Source organism: Myotis myotis, unplaced genomic scaffold, assembly GCF_014108235.1.
Source record: "Myotis myotis isolate mMyoMyo1 unplaced genomic scaffold, mMyoMyo1.p scaffold_m19_p_12, whole genome shotgun sequence".
Taxonomy (NCBI): Eukaryota; Metazoa; Chordata; class Mammalia; order Chiroptera; family Vespertilionidae; genus Myotis; species Myotis myotis.
Window position 1 is genome coordinate 47,966,677 of NW_023416316.1, and position 18,491 is coordinate 47,985,167.

The window sequence follows — 18,491 nt, forward strand, 5'->3', positions numbered from 1 at the left end:
TTAAAATATTATGAAGATTTTTATCTTTTAGTTTTATTTTGGTTTATTAAATTTTAATTAATCCAATGCCCAGAAATAAACTTCTGAACTAGCTGATGGACACAGGAAGGAGTCAGTAAATATTAATCAGAGAATAGATTTCTAACTTCAATATAATTCTGTCTTACCCACTGACCTGTTTGGGAATGTCTATGGCCTTCTAACTTTATATACATATTTTTGCCTTCTTTCCTTTCTTTATATTGCATATTCCCAAATTGAGATAGTGATGGAATATTTCATTTACATTTGAAAATGCATATTTAACCATTCTGTATTTGGGAAGCAAACAAAAAGTTTATTACATACATAACACAAATTATAGAAAGACTGATAAAATGTTTTGACTATAAGATACATATAAAGAATACAATATGACCTTGACAAAAGGCATTCCTATACCCTGCCATGGGGTATGGGTGTCCATAGTTTTTAGGTTGATTAAAAGGGGACACAGGTTTTAACAAGTTCAGAATCACTGCTCTGGGATTGGTATTTGAGGCAAGGTATTTTAACTACTTGGTAGTAAAAGAGAAACTCACACTGCTTGTTTCATTTATCATCTTTGGTCAATAAAACCAAATGGAATTAAAATAATATGTCCCTTTCTAATAAGAGATGATCTCAGAGTGTCACAGTATACAATGGGACTAATGTAAGGAGAAGAAAAGTTACAAAATTTTAAAAGTTAGTCAGAGATGGTAACAATTTACCTTAACTTCGGTCTAATATTAAAATCAAACAAATATTGCCAGAACTTTAAGTCAGGTCATTAAATAAACATAGGCAATAGCTTTGCTGACTGATCAACTTGATTTACAAATGCTTATGCTATTTTTCTTGGCCTATACAAAGGCAATTCCTAAAGAAGAAAGAGACTATCTTGTTGTAAGCACCTGTATATACAGGTAGGTATCTCTGTAATGCAAAATTAAAATCTCATATGTATTGTTTAATTACAACAGTACTTAAAATTATAGTGAACTAAAGTTTAAAAGTGAATTAAAAAATAAGGAAAACAGCAAGTTCCCCTATTTTCAAACATGTAAGACAGAATATGGATGTAATAAAAATTAGAAGGCTCTTACAATCTTTGTCAGCACTGATCAATATAGAATCAAAGATAAAGATGGTAGGTAGAAGGACTAATAAAAGATCATTTGTGGAACAGAGCTATAACTGTTTCTCTAATAAAATATATTTAATAAGCTTTATGTATATAAATTTAGCCCTTACTTTTCTTTATAAACAGGTATATAAATAAGGATAAATAAATTGTTCTCAAAATTAGAATTCTCACTATTTTCAGGGATAAAAAATATTTTCTAAGATAATCCCAATGTGTTTGTGAATTTAATAATTCAAACATTTACTGAAAATCACTTTAAAAAAGAGGAAGTAATTTTTAAATGAATGTATTATAAAGTTTAACACAGAATACAGTATGAATTTCAAGCATACACCATGGAACCAAAGGCATACAATATGGATTAAATTTGAAGTTTACCTTTCAATACTTTCTCATCCAATGTCCACAGCAGCTGCAGATTGCCAGCTCCCTTTCCATAAGATGTCCCAAATGTCAAACAGTGGACGTTTTCTAACCTCATAGGAATTACTATAAAAAAGGAGTTGTTCTATGCTCACAAGGCAAGTCCTTTATTATATTATGCAGTTTTGTAAGTTTTTGAATGTGACACATTAATAACCTAAGGAACCATATGGAAAAAGAAACTTTAAAAAATTCACAAAACTGCACAATACTGTAAAATGAAAAGCTGAGTCTGTGTGTGTGAAATGAGTGGGAAGGGAAACTTACCTTACAACTAAAGAACAACTCCATTCTGCTGCAATAATCTGAAATGGGCATGACAGCACCAGCATAATGCTGGCTGGGGTGTTGCAAAGAGAGGGAGTTGGCAATCTACTGATGTTGGGGACATTAGACACCTAAAAGGAAGAAAAAGAGGAAAACAAATTCCAGATTTATCAACTGTCTCACCACTACGGACATATTTTGCACATTTTAATAAATTTAGATGGTTTGAATGTTAAATTTAGGTGAAAGTAATTTGTTTAAATAATAATATATCATACTTTACAAATAAAATGCAAACAACTTTCAGAAAAGGCAAATGGATTCATACACAAAGATGTCTCATTTAAAATCACTAGCAATATCCAAAGGAAGGTTGCAAATATTTTAAATTCAGATGTGTAATAACAGCACAAATCAAATCATCTATAAGTATTTTAATAAACTAATCACTTGGTATTCTCCTAGTCCAAGTAATATTTCATGAAAAGGTAGTAAGTGTTTACTTATTTTCATATTGCCTACCTAAAGAAAATACCACCATATTCAAATATTCCTGCATATTCACAGTATTGGGGGTAAAACATCACATTTATCTTGATAAAGACCCCTGAAACAGTGCTAGTTTGGCGGTATAGTGAAATGTCTGCATATAATATGGAAAAAGTTAAAAAGTACTTTAACATTGCCAGAAGTTCTAATATGAGCTATCACATGCTAGTATTTTCTCTTGAGGTACTCTTACACATTTTCACCTATGACTAATTTAATAGAGAAGGAAAACATTTGTACTTTATTTTAAAGAAATCCCATATTGAACAACATATGCGCAATTTCCATTACATTTCTAAATTAACATTTAACTAGAAAGCAGGAAGATAACTACATCAACAATAAAACTGCAAGTTTTGGTGTCATTTGGATTTGTAGAATAAAAACTGGATGACATATTACATTCTTAGTGAGAGAGTTATTATTGGAAAAGGGAATCTAATACTACCAGATTGATGAAGCTCATAGTTTTGGCCGTAAGCACCTCCAGGATTGATTGATTGATTTTAAGTTAATTAATTTATAAGCACCTCCAGGATTTAAATTCAATTGTTCAGAACTCTGGACATAGAAAGGTGGCAAAATCACTACTAAATAGAAGATAATATAAATTTACTTGGGGCTTTGAAAAAATATGATATTTAAAATGTTATTCATATTTGAATAAGCATGTGAGATATGTAATTCAAAAGGTTAAGGCATATTATACAAGCCACACTATGAAGCTCTAACTATAGAAAGATATATTACCCAGTTTAACCCTTGCTTTAAGCTCACTCCATTCTGGAAATATAGAGCATTAATTCTTTGCCTAATTTAAAAATACCAAACAGCCCTTTCCCCTTGTAATTAGAACTTTCTTTGGAAGAAAAGAGGGTTTCAATATTGTTTTTATGAAAGTTTCCCTGATGGGATTCAAACTACGCCAAATTGCAGTAAGGAGAAAGAGTGAACACTCTTAATAAGGGTTCAAATCCTTCTTAGTTGAGCAGAGTAGACTTACCATAGATAAATGAAAATGCATTCTCAGACAATTCAATGACTATAGTCTTACCAGTCATGTATTGTTCTGGTTCACATTTCCTGTCATCTAGCTTTATTTTCTTACTATTATTTTGAACATGTCAGATAACATATAAACATGCAATTAATGAAAGTGAGCCAAGTGCATGGTGACTTCTGAATAAACACAGCTTGACAATAAAAGATTAAATCTTTTATTTAAAAATACTGGAGCTAGTCCAACCCTTGATTAAAGTTAATAACTTATTCCCAGGGCTTGGGGATAGAATCTTAAGCTCTATAAGTAATTTCCATGAGAACAAGAACTTAATTTCAATCTCTAGATCCCTACCAAGTTCCTGGTAGTATGCATAGGACACAAAAGATGTTGAGAAAATCCTATATAATAAAAGGCTAATATGCAAATTGTCCCCAAGGGCAGGAGTTTGACCAACCGGGAGTTGGATGTGCGCTGACCACCAGGGGGCGGAACGGAATGAAGGGAGGCCCTGGCCGGCAGCCAGCAGCCAGCAGATGCTAGGGACCCTACCCGTGCACGAATTCCGTGCACTGGGCCTCTAGTATTTTCCTAATTAATTAATAAGACTGGAATCTGTAAATTAGTAAAGGAACTTATCTGTTGTCCAAGTTTTTCAAAAGGTCACTTTAATTTTTTAAAAAGCTTTAAATATAACTATTTAAAGATAAAGTAATCCCCCAACAGTTGAGATAGTTTTCAGTTTTGTTAACCATTAAATAGTTTACCAGAAGATCTAGAATAAAAAAACAATACAGATAATGACTCAATTGTCAAAACTTAATACTAATCTTAAGGACAATTTAGAGATTACTGCAACCATATCTACAACTAAAGTCATTAAATAAAATTAGGGCATATTCAGAACTCTGAATATACCTAAAGTTCATTACACACTCTAATAAAATAGATTTGTACTCTAAACATATAACTATAAAGATAATTTTGATTTGATGCCTCCCTCACTGGGAGCAAATGGGATATGAAATGGAAAGGAGGAGGAAAAAGTCCCATAACCTTTCATTATAATAGAGTAAAATTTGTTATAGGTCTTAGAAAATAAGGTGAATGTATAATAACTGCTTTGCCTTATATTAAACTTTTCCCATATGTTTTTTGGGTCCAAATAAATTCATATAAGTGAAATTTTATGCATAATTTGACTTTATTTTTCCATTTACCTGTGCTTCTCATTCCTTACTGTATCTTCACTTTTAAAAATATATTACATCATATTTCTAAAAATGAATAAAGAAAATATACAAGCATGTTATCTGTAACTTCTTCATTTCCTAAGGAAGGTAAAAGGTAAATGGTGAACAAACTTAAGGGAGGCCATAAATCATAATGAAGATAGCTGAGATGGATCTGAAGCTAAACATTTAGCAATATATAAATGTATCAAATCAACACACTGCACACCTCAAATTTAGTTTTAATGTCAATTATATCTTTTTTTAATTTTTTCAATTATATCTTAATAAAAACATTTTTAAGTGGAAAAAAAGAATATTTTAAAATTATCTGATGGAATCATAAAGGGTAAATGTTAACATTGATAGTCACAAGTTCTATCAAATACGGGCCTGAATTAGGAGTAAATGATGCAATAAAATATTCTCAATTATGGTATATGATATATGATTTTATTGACTTTTACCTAATTTTCAAAATATCACCATAATAAATTGGCAGCAGCAGACAAAATTAGAGGTTAGAGCCCTTAACAAATATGGGTTTACCGCCAGGGTTTTGCAATGGCCACACAACTAACATTTGAGACCAGATAATTCTTTGTTATGGGGGGAGGGCTATCCTGTGCATTATAGGATCATTAAAATGTAGCATATTTTTAGCAGTATCACTGGCCTCTATCCATTAAGTGCCAGTACCACATCTTCAACTATGACAACCAAAAAGTCTCGGGGGTTGGGTGTGCATAATTATCCCTGATTTGATAACCACTGGCTTATAAAGAACTCTGTGACCCCAAAACATTGTCTAGCTAAAGTATAGACTTTGATTAGGCAGGAGAAGTATTATTGTATTATGAATTTAAATGATCGTAAGAACATATAAAAATTTCATTCATTACTTGAAATTCCTAATTCCTTTTAACATATCTTTTTATATATTGTAACCATTACGCACATATTATTTTTTATGTTTTAAAAAATTTAACATTTCACAAATACTTCTATGTACTAACAATGATCTACAGATATTTTATTTTACTAGCTATGATATACCATTGTGTTAGTATTACTGTTTGGTTAGTTGCCGGGAGCCGGTCCATCCTTGCTGTTTCAAGGGACCTGGCATATATGGCATACTGTTCTTGATATGTTTGCTCACCTTCTTGGCACTGTGTGTTTTAGCCAAGGTCTCCTCTCTGAGAAAGGTTGTTTCCCCAGGTAGGGATTTTCCCCTGAAGTTAGGGAGGGAATAAAACCTCTTAACTAAGTGCCAGGCGGGTAATTAATCACTTTAACTATGAACAATCATGCTTAAGCTACATAATCTTTACTCCCTGGAATGGAGATAAGAAACGCCCTAACCTTTGTAATAGAGATTGATAGGATTGAATCAACTGGTATAAATACAGATGTAATAAGACAGCAAGACACAGAACTTAGAATACAGAACCAAGAGAGACAGAACCTAGGCACAGAACCTACACAGAACGTTCTCTAGAGACAGAAGAACTTCGCTGGAGAGAACATGGCAAAAGATCCTGGACAGAAACTGGCCTCAGAACCTAGAGACAGAACCTAGCGAGAGAACATGGCAAAAGATCCTGGACTGAACCTGACTACAGAAATTGACAAAAGAACCTGACTAGAACCTGGTGACTGAACCTGGCTGGAGAACCTGGACAGAACCTGGCTGGAGAACCTAGCGAGGGAACATGGCTACAGAGCCTGGCTGGAGAACCTGGAGAACCTAGCAAGAGAACATGGACACAGACCCTGGCAGGAGATCCTAAGCAGAACTTCACTGGAGATCCAGACCAGAACTTGGCTGGAGATCCTGGCTAGAGATCCTGGCTAGGCTGCTGATCAACTGAACTCCGTCTCCGTGTCATTCCTTCTTCGCCGACTCCATCCACACCTTTGGGGACCCCTGGACCTGCTGGGGTTGGACCCCGGCAGTTAGTCATCTCCCTACTGTTGGACATACGAGCTTTTTCCAAATTTCCAATATTAGAGGTAGTCTGTGAAACACACCATAGTGTAAACTACTTTTTTGGGGGGTGGGTAAGGGTGAAATGGGTATAAATGTTAAATCCCAAATAGGACTATAGGATTGAAGAGCATAGACAATTTTATAGCTTTTTTATATACTGATTATGATATTTAGAAGTATTAAATCCTGCTCAGTGCAGAAGTGCTTAATTGCTAAAAGGTGTATTAGAAAAGATGTGCTCTTATATTTTAATTTTAGTTTATCTATTTGATAAGACTAGCATTCCATCATTTGTCATAATATAATCCAGACAAGGTTTCTTTTCTTATAAGATTTCTTTTTTTGCCAAATGTTAATTTTCCCTTATACCCAATCTTTTTTTTATATATCCTTTTTTAAAAAATTCTGTTTTATTGCTTCAAGTATTACAAAGAGTATTACATATGTCTCCTTTTTTTTTTCCCTCTTGACATTCCCCCGGCCTCCCCTACCCGCTTATACCCAATCTTTACACAGATCTTTGCTTATTAAAAAAGATGGAAACCTCTTTAAAAATATAAATTATTACATAAAACATAAGGAAATAAAGCCAATGCCCTAGCCAGTTTGGCTCAGTGAATAGAGCAGACCCAAGGATCCCGGGTTTGATTCCGGTCAAGGGCACATGTCTGGGTTGCGGCTAGGTCCAATGTGCAGGAGGCAGCCAATCAATGATTCCCTCTCATTACTGATGTTTCTCTCTCTCTCTTCCTCTTCCTTCCTCTCTGAAATCAATATATTTTTCTAAAAAAGGAAATAAAGCCAATATGAAAAAAAAGGGTCACATGAAACACCCAGAAATATAACCATTTCTGTATAAGCCTGGCAAAATCTTCCTAATTTTGATTTAGAAAGCAATAATGTTGAATAAATTTAAAATACAATAGGATCAGACAAATTCATTAATACCTTTATTCTATCTTTCTGGAAAACTAATAAACTTCCTAGATAGAAAAATGGTATTTTCCATATAATTAAGCAAAATGCAAACTATATCTCAACTAAAACTATAAAAATAATAATAAAATGTTATGATTTTTCCTTTAGCTCACTAAAGAATCCTATGATCTAGATAATGAGAAAGAAAAAATTAGAGGACTTTGACTACATACCTCTACCTCAACCAGTTGTTTGACTTTAAACGAATCTCTGGTAATTAGGTATAGCATCTCTCTAGGATGTTAAGCCTTTTTTTGAAAAAGCTACTAAATGAAGTATGGGATCAAGTGAACTAGAGCAAACTCAAGAAATTTAAAGCATTTTTCTCTCCTCACATTATTAACCATAAATAGAACTAGTTGTCTTGCAAGAACGAGTAGCTCAATCTAGATTTTAAAAGACTGTACATCTTCCAATACGAGGAGTACCTCAATAGCAAATAGCAAAGCCTCTAAGTGGTTAAGATATATATATAAATATATATATATATATATATATATATAAATATAAATAAATTTCATTGCCCTGGCCAAGTGGATCAGTTGGTTGGAGTGTTGTCCCGCACACCAAAAGGTTGCAGGTTTGATCTTCGGTCAGGTTATATACAGGATGCAAGTGATCAATGTTTCCCTCTCACATCAATGATCCTCTCTCTCTCTCAAAACCCTTGGGTGAGGATTTTTAAAAATTATTTTTAAAATAATTTTAGAAGGGGGAGGGGAAAGAGAGAGAGAAATATCCATTTGTTGTTGCACTTATTTATGCATTCATTGTTTGATTGTTTTATGAGCCCTGTCCAGGATGAAACCCACAACCTTGGATATTGGGATGATGCTCTAATCAACTGCTACGCAGCCAAGGAAAAAAGTTTTTTTTAATGGAATGTTGAGCTAGGGCGAGGAAATGGGATAATTCTTCCTTATTGCTTTGGTAAAAAAAGTGTCTAGAAAGGCCCTGCAGAGAAGCTCCCTAAAGAAGCCAAGTGTTTTTATGAATCCATTTTAAATCCTCTCTCACATATATAATTTCTACCTTTAGTAATGGCATTTATGACAACTGAATGTTTATATAGAATATACCCTCTTTGTGCCAAAACCGGTTTGGCTCAGTGGATAGAGTGTCGGCCTGCGGACTGAAAGGTCCCAGGTTCGATTCCGGTCAAGGGCATGTACCTAGGTTGCGGGCACATCCCCAGTAGGAGATGTGCAGGAGGTGGCTGATCGATGTTTCTCTCTCATTGATGTTTCTAACTCTCTATCTCTCTCCCTTCCTCTCTGTAAAAAATCAATAAAATATATTAAAAAAAAAAAAAAAAGAATATACCCTCTTTGTTATTGGAGCCATTATTGTAAATAGGAAAGTTTATGATAATAAGCTGTTTTGACTCTAAATATTATTTTAGTTTTGGCAGTGATATCCTCTTATGAAGACCAATATTAATACTTTATTCATCTGCCAATAGTGAAGGAAGCTCTCGAGGCAAAGAATCAGTCAAAATGGTTATTACCATCACCAAGTTCAGGCATTTCATTATTAAGAAAGTCCCTCAGGTCCTTACCATGAACCCACTTCCAATAAATGTGGTTACTTGCTTTGTAATCCACAGTATATATCAGGCAGGGCAAGTACATGGACACACACAAGAAATGACAGACTGACAATGAAGAGACAGAACAAAAGCAAAAATACAAACAAACAAAAACCTTCATAATACATAGCATTAAGGCCTTTTGGTATATGTTTAGTTATTGATATTAACAGATTTTTAGGGTATTAGTACAACTATGGGTATTCATAATGATACTTGAATAATCAAGAAAGGGTTAAATTGTGTTCAACACAGTACAAGGAGGTAGGAAATTTTCCATTGAATGATGAATTTCAGTTATGTAGAAAATTCAGTTATGTGGAATACTGTATTCCAAATGATACCAGACAAATAAACTGGTATTCAATATTAACATAAACATTCAATAAAGTTAATTCCTGCAACTAATATTTATCACACTCAGTATTAGCTTTTCCAAAAAAAAAAAAAAAAGAAAAGAAAAAGAAATGATACTGAGATGCCAACTTTTAACTGTATATTTCCTTTAGAACGCTATGTGGCCATTTAAGTGGTTGGGATAAGCTGTTCATGAAAACCTTTTAGGCAGCCTATACGTTGGTAATCTCAATAAGATTATCCCTACTAAGTACAATTCCAAGAACTTCTATTTCTTGAAGAACAGAAATCATATTTTAAAACTGATATGCAAATACCAGGAGTCATGGACAAGCTAAAAATTTAGAGACATGAAATCTAATCAATTAAAACCTACATGTCCCCAAGGACTAGAGTGCTAAGTATTTGTAATTTATAGTTTTTTTTCACTCTTCTACTTGTTCCTGTGAAGGTAGGCAATATGCTTATACCTCATAATACCACATGGAAGTGAGGTAGATGGCTTCATAGAAAAACTCTAGGATGTGTGCAGAAGTCTTTTTCTCTTACAATACATGATATAAATAAGTACATAAATCAATTACGCTTAAAAACAAAACCCTAATTTATAATATGGGAACAAATTAAGATATATTATGTTTTACTAAAGCATAAAAACCAATTAGCAAATTAACTTAACAAAATTCTGTTTGGAGTCATAAAGTATAGAAAATAATAAACACTAAAATAAACAGCTTCTGCAAAAAAACTGTAACACCCTGATTAAAATATTATTTCTTCTTATTATAGAACATCAGTCCTTTATGAGCATATAACATCAAATATATTTTTGAAAACTTTGGCTGAGGAGAAAATAGTCTAATATAAATGTTGTTTGTGAAATATATCACAGAAGTAAATTTTAAAGCAACATTTGGTGTTCCAAATCAAGAGAATGTCCATATACCAAAAGTGTATGTGTGTATATATGAAAATAAAAGATTCTAATAAGGGTATAAATAATTTTTAATGAAATACTTTTATAATATATATTTTTTGCATTCTCAGATTATACATTGAACATAATATTTTCTTGTTAATTGATGACTATCATTATGAACATTATTCTGTTAGATGATAGCGATATTCTCAGGGGTATCACATGAGGGACTTCGGATATGCTTAAAGCTGTTTCACTTCTGTATTAAAATAATCTTGGAAGGTTGTAATTTTATGATACTTCAGTCTCCTCCCTTCAGAATGCTACCAATATGTCTTTTCTAAACAGCATGTAAAATGACTACTATAAATCTGTTGATATAAAGCTTGCTATATCACTAACTTTATTTTATACATAATTCTAGATTAACAGGTTCTGAGCAAAGACCTAAAAAGGGCTTCATGACATTCCTAAGGGATAAAACAAAGCGATTTTTAAAAATGATGACTGATTTTTAAATTTGTGAAATTACCGAACTATGAATGCCAGTTAAATAGGTAGTACTGATTAAACAAATGAGTGTTTTACCAAGTATTGAGTGAATAAATATAATGCCCCTATACTCTATTCTCAAGAACAATACGAAATAAGGATTAATTTAGAATTTAGAATATATAGTGAAAGTTAAAAGAAGACCTTTAGCTGGCAAAGATTCTTAAGACATTTTTAGGCATGTATCAAAAACATCTGGGGCAAGATTAAACAATTTACATCTGTTATTTATGCCACAGCTAATTAAAATTTTATGTTACTAAGCAATAAACTTCCATAGAAAGCACATAATTATTAAGAATATTTCCAAGGTAAGCATTACCCAAAAAACAACCAGTCAGACAACGACCAACCAGTATATTGGGAAATATCTAAAATTATACCTGATATAAACCAGGCAAACAAAATTAATTTACTTGCTCCGGCACAATTTTTATCTATTAAAAATAAAAGGCAGACCACACAGGAGAAATAAAAGAAACAATGTTTCTATTGTTCATTGCAAATTTTTATGTCATCCAGGAGAACAAGATAAAAAAGGCTTTAGAAAAAAGGAATAAATTTTTATGCTGACAATAATAGATAGAACTTTTGGATCAACACCTACCGATTTTTTTCTACTGTTTTCCAGATCTTTGAGTTCATTCTCGATTTTTGTGATTAAGTCCCTGAGTTCATCAAGATTAGTGCAAATAAGCTAAAATAAAAAACAAAAACACAGCTTGATAACACATAATATAAAACACCCAAAATGTGGTAACAGAAGTTGTTTCAACACACACTGAATTCACAATTATTTGTAATAGCTAAAACCAAAGAAAGCTCTGCAGTTTATACTTTAAAATATATTTTTATGATGTATGAACTTCAGGCTTAGTATAAAAATAGCTGAAATTTCAACATCAGTGGTTTCACCCCTCTTCCCTATCCCTCAGTTTGCTTTAAAATACAGGTAACTTTAACATTCTTAACTTTCAGCCCAGAATGACAAAGATCTGGAAACTCACCCTAGATTTCACGGGTTACTGAATCACCTTTTAAGAAATACTTCACCAGGCAGTCTCCTAGTAGGTGAATAAATGCACCCCTGGAGAACTGTCATACCTTTGCTTTGGTTTGCTAACTACACAATTAAACAAGCGGTATTATTGGTGTTGGGATTGCTAATAAAGGACTTCAACTACATGTGATATATTCAAAGATAAAAATGAAATTAAGTACACATTCTTAATATGATCTTAGTAGTCCTTTAGTAAGACCATCTCCACACATTTCCTTTCATAATTGTGTGGCTCATTTTATTTCACTTGGTAATATTAAAAAATGGCGAAAATAATTGGTTTTTAATTATTAATAATCAAACTAGTTTGACTTAATTACTAAAGTTTTAAACTGTAAAGTGTCAGCAACAAAATATTAGTAACTACATTTTAGTTCTTGTAAAATTATACTGAGTTTTTCCAATTCGTTTAATATACTTAACATTTTTCCTAAAATAATTTAAGCTCATATTTTAAAACAAAACTACAACCACCTACAGAGGAAAAGTTTTAGATTAATGAAAGTCTCGCTGTAATGTTTATAACGTGTGATAATTTTAAAAATATACTATACTTATAAAGCTATTAATTCACTGATTTTTCAGCCCTTGTTTATTCATTAATTTATGTGTAAGAATATTGTTTTCCTAAAAGGCATACTTTCTTTTAAAAGAAACAAATAAACAAAAATGACAAAAGGAAACAGTGTTACAATAAGATTATTCCTAGTGACTAATGAATAACTAAAATGGGAGACTAGGAGCCCCTTAAACTTCTTTTATTATTAGGCTGAATTATATGAAATTGCTGAAATGCCTTTGATCTACAAAAATGGCAATATGGCTCAACCTAATAGACTAAGGAAAATTTATCACAGATATAAATTATAATTAGTATTAAAATACCATTATTAGAAATAGCTATATAATTTCAAACTCACAGAACTGACAAAGCAGGTAAGATTATACAATTAAGTAACTCAAAACAATTCCAGAGTAGAAAACAGTACATAATATATTAGCAAAACAGTACAACTAATATTTATTACAAACTACACATTCCCATTTGCCAGTCTAGAGTTATGGAAGAAATGTTGATAGTCAAGCAATGGAGTGGTTAACCATGTAAGTGCCTCAAGAACAAAATTGTCTTCAATTTCTATTAAAGCCTAAGAACAATGTTGGCCCTACACCAGATTTTTAGTGAGAATTCAGTGGAAACTAAACTTCCCACTATATAATCTGCTATTATGACTCTCATGTAAAATTTGGCCCACAGCTTACAGATGGTTGGTTACACCCCTTTTCACTGAACTTGGTATACTAGTTCATATCATAGCAAAGATTCCTAATTTGCACAGATAGCAAAGCTCAGAAGAATTTTCACTTGCATCTTAGCTGTCTTATTTTACAAAAAAAAAATAATAGCATATTTTGCATATAGTTTTTAGAAACTTATAATTACAATGAAAACATATATTCCTACAACTAAACATTCCCTAAAAAAAGTAAAGATCTTTTAATTAACAATTAGCCATGAGGTCAACAAATATTTATATTCAATTTAAAGGAATAAATAACAGTTCTGAAGTCAAACCATGAATGATTTTCACAGTCTACGAGCTATATAAAATAACACTTTCAAGTGGCTTACCCAGTTATTTCGTTGTACTAAATCAGTGCTCCTCAAACTTTAATGTGCATAAGAATCACCCGGGAATCTTACTAAAATGTGGTTTTTGATGAGGTCTGAGGTGGGACCTAGGATTCTGCATTTCTAACAAGTTCCCAGGTATGGTCTTCAGATCACACTTTTGAGCAGGAAGATATTTAATGATTATGAATTACAAAACTGCATAGCCACTGAAACCTATGGTACTAAGGAGCTAATGACTATGGACATTCATAAAGATAAATTTCCAAACAGGGGATGGAATACTGAATTACATGCACAATGAGAAGACAACTGTTTCTTAAAATAACTGACATGACTTTTAAACATAAATTTTGTTGAATTTGAGAGTCAAAAGTTTTAGTAATATTTACTTTTATATTATCTTAAAATGACTTAATATCTCCATAACAATTTATACCCTTTATCTATAATAATAAAAGCGTAATATGCTCACTAGAGTGGACGTCCTTCTGGATGACCTTCTGGATGAAGCCGCAGTGGCAGGGGGCAGAGGCAGAGGTAGCCACCATGGCAGCGGGGGCCGAGGAAGAGGTGGTTGCTGCGGCGTGCACCGGGCCTCTAGTATATTAATACATACCTCTCTCTACATAAATTTGTATTACATACGTAACATACCAAAAATAGGGTAAAATTAAACTATTACAAATTCTTGTATAGGAATATAATTCTAATTGTTACTAATATTGAAAAAAAAATCTGATTTATGCAACTGTTATAGTTCTTCTGATTTATAAAGTAAGGCATATGTGTAGCCTTTAAACTCAACTCAACTTCAAATGATGCTTTTAAAAATACAACCAATCCAATAACTAAAGTTCGCCTTAATGAGGAAAACAGATGCATTTCTTGAATGAAGCAAAACACCTTATTAAAACCTCTTTCTCATTACCTTGAATTTAAAAAACATATCTGAGGCTCAGGGCCTCGGAGGGGCTGGGGAAAAGCTCCACAGCAGCTCAGATATACAGTTGGACTGCATTGCCAAGATTCATGACAGTTTTCAGTCACACTGCAGGGGTTACAAGAAGAGTTTTATCCCCCAGGAAGAACCTCTTTAAGGCAGTCCCAATCTCCCCTCAAGTTAACCTTTCACTTGATGCAATCCATGACACAACCACAAGCTAAACGGACCAAAAATATGTAATTTGGTCCAAACCTTGGCCTAGGCTAAAAAGGTGTATACATGCTAGTTAAAACTAATAGTTACTAACCTAAGATAACACACTGGTAGGGAAAACCACAGAACCTGGGATTCATCCTTCTTCTATTATACCATGTTCTTTAAAGGGTCTTTCTAAACAGAACAAAACAAAACAAAACAAAACAAAATCTAACAACTGGAAGTGTATTATAGTTTTAGGATTTAATTTACTATATCTAACCTTTTACTTCTATTAAATGGCAAATATTAAAAGGCCCGCTCTTCAACTCAAGCAGCAGAAATGTGTGTGCGTAGTAGAGGAGAAGTCCCGTAGAGATCAAAAGAACCCCATTACTCCATCTCAGAAAAATTACAAAATAATTCATTCCTTACTTTATTACTACTTCAAGTTAGAAATTTTGCCCTTTGGGTTATAAACTCAGTAGGTTTGAGAGATATGTATTTTATATATCCAAAAGGAGTAAGGTAGCATACAAAAATAAAAGAATATAGTAAATTATATTAAAAAACAAAGGGATACAAGGCAGAAAAGTCAAAATGAACAGGTCCAAATGAAATGGATCATGTTCACTACCATTCTAATAAAATATTCTTATATAACTTATGAAAATTGTGAGCAAAACACTACATGCATGGTGTAAATTAAAATTTATACTGTACTTAAGCTAAAATTATATTAATATCTGTTAAAACTGACAGGAAAATTCCTTCTCACTTCTTATGATCACCATACCAGCAATAATGAGTTCTTTAAAACTTGCAAATAAGAATATCTTGTGTGACGTAAAAAATAAATCTGATTAACAAGTTAAAATATTTTTTACTACTATATGATTAAAAACAGATGTTTCTCTCAATGTACTATATATATTTAAAAATTAAAAGAATTTTAAGGTATAAGTAAAAACCCATGCTGTTAAAAGTGAAACAAAAAGCTGAAGTTAGAAATACTTATCTTAAGAGGTAGCAATTCAAAATAATAATGTAATCAAAAGATCCTTAACATAGTGAAGCACTTAAAACTCTAATTTTAATTTTGGTCCCAATTTGTTACATTAGGGCAGTACTTTATTTCATATTCTTTAGTTTCTTCATTGGTTAAATGGAGAAACATAGTTGTTGTTTTTTTAGAGGTATTAAGGTTCAGTGAGTTTATGCTTACATTTTAAAACAATACTTTTACTTAAAGTCTTAGCTGGATTTTGAATTTCCTCTGCAAAGCAGCCTTTAGGATAAATGACATACAGAACAGGAGCAAGTGTGCATTATATGAAAGATTTTGATTACCAATAAAAAGCGGAGTCATGGTAACTAAGGCTTTTAAGCTATTTTAAAAACTTGTTTTAAAATAAGTTTAAACTTATTTTGGCTTGACACACTAAGGTTTTAAAATACTTTCTAAAAAATAAAATACTTTCTATGACTTTGTTATAATTATGTACAAAATGAGAATTCATATATAAGATTTCTTTCTCAATTAAACAAATTAAAGTAAAAGGCTTTTGGTAAAAATTTTATTAAAATAAAGGTATTTCCTAATTTTTTGCAACCATTTGACTAAAAAAAATTTGACAAGTTCCCCTATATGCCAAATGTATAACTCAACACTAGAGTAGGGCTAAACATAAGTTTTTTCTTCTGGTTAAATATAATGATGCAAATAATATTACTTGGTTCTTTTCACTTTTCAAATTCTTATAAGCTTAATCATGAGATTTCATGACTTATGAAACATGACCAAATCTAAGATTTCTTTCAAGAACTTAAGCAGCTGGAGAAAGTGGTAAAGGTCTAATAATTAATACATGCTCTTGAGCCAATTCCTAATTGATTTTCCTACTCATAACACAGTATTTTTTTTTATCTAAAGCATATGGCATGTTTATTTGAAAAAAAAAAAAATAATACCAAGAGAGAAAATAGTAAGCTCTATCATTTAATCCTCACAACAACCCTTTGAGGTAGGTACTATTATTATCCATTGTACAGATGAGGAATTGAAATTACAAAGAGGTTCAGTAACTTACCTAAGTTTCAGAGTTAATGGTAAAGTTGGCATTCAAACCCAAACAGCCTGGTTCCAGAATCCACATAATTAACCACTATGCAGATTACTGGTAAACTCACTGAATCAAGGATGAAACCAGGAACTTTCATTTTTAATAAAGGCATCAGATTATTTTTATACTATCTAAAGTTTGAGAACCACTGACATCACTTAGGAAAAAGTGGCATAGATATGGTTAGTCCTTTTACAGTACACACAAAAGAATAAATCCAATCCACCATTTGAATATCTACAGTGTAAACTTTAAACAGGGATGGGATAATTATTTTCTTAAACTGAGATATAGATATTAAGTAGGTATATAAATAAACCTGGATTCTTCTGGACACAAATAGGCAGACAAGTTTGATTTCTAGTTTAGTTGACGCCAAAATAGGATTCACTTTAATTCATTAGGACTTATAAGAAGGCATTTTAGAATAAATACCATGAAGCAAATCTTCCAGCTAACCATTTCTATATAGTATTTTTATGTTTAATATTAGAAATGTGATACTTCAAACAACTTGGATAAAATAATTTGCAGAATCTGAGGTGTTAAGTGTCACAATGCTAGAACTTCTGTGAAGGAAATAAATTCACTTCTTTAGTAAATAATGATCAGTCTTCTTACATGTGGGGAACTTCCAAATAATTAAAAAAACAAACTTTACATAAAATTATTTTGAGGCAAAACTCTAACGAAGTTTACTACTGACTAATACTATCTACTATTCTTTGCTTATTTGAAGCAAATGACCTATTTCCTGGGAGACAGGTGTCAATTTCCTTTATGAATAATAAATACCATGGTATTCAAATGTAAACTAGGCATAAGAACCACTATTGTCATAGTCTATTTCCCATCTTTAGCCCCCCCCCTTCCCCTTTCTCTCTCCTCTCCCTCCCTTTCTTCCTTCACTCATTTATTTAAAATAGCACAATCTAGCAAAACATGTACTTTTGACCTTAACTTTCTGAGAGTGGTAAGTACATAGTTAGTAACTGACTAAAAGCCTAACTTAAGACAGTGTTTTTAAAACTCTTTTGCTTACAACCCATGGTAAAAAATACATTGCATGTCAGTGTCACACACACACACACACACACACACACGATTAAAATCAAAGTTTCATGAAACCATATTACCCTTATTATATTGAACACACTCTTCTAATTTCTTTCTATTTTAACTTTGTTAGCTTATAAAAGAAATGCTGGTCATGCAATCCACTGGTTTCATGGTTTCCTAATGAATACCACCTGCTTATTTTAAAACTCGGTCTATGTCAGTCATTACATATAAAAGTCCATCCACTAAGATAGGAATGGAGACAAATACCAACATTGGGCCAGAATACTTTGAAGGATTAAGGGAAAAATGAGTAACAGAAATAGCAAAGGCTAGTATGACAACAATGGAAAAATGATAATATACTATTATAGCATTTAAAAACATGTACAAACAATGACAGAAAGGCCTCTAAATAAAAAGTAAATACACATTTTACTGAATAGGCT

The 18,491-nt window shown here is 32.1% G+C and overlaps 1 protein-coding gene across 1 annotated transcript in view; it reads right to left on the reverse strand.

Moving 5' to 3' along the window:
• Nucleotides 1-18,491, reverse strand: part of KIAA2026 (KIAA2026 ortholog) — a 103,298-nt gene that overhangs the window by 20,827 nt on the left and 63,980 nt on the right. The window contains exon 5 of the mRNA XM_036331098.1: nt 11,634-11,723. Within this exon, the coding sequence (XP_036186991.1) occupies nt 11,634-11,723 (90 nt within the window). The remainder of the gene's footprint in view (nt 1-11,633; nt 11,724-18,491) is intronic.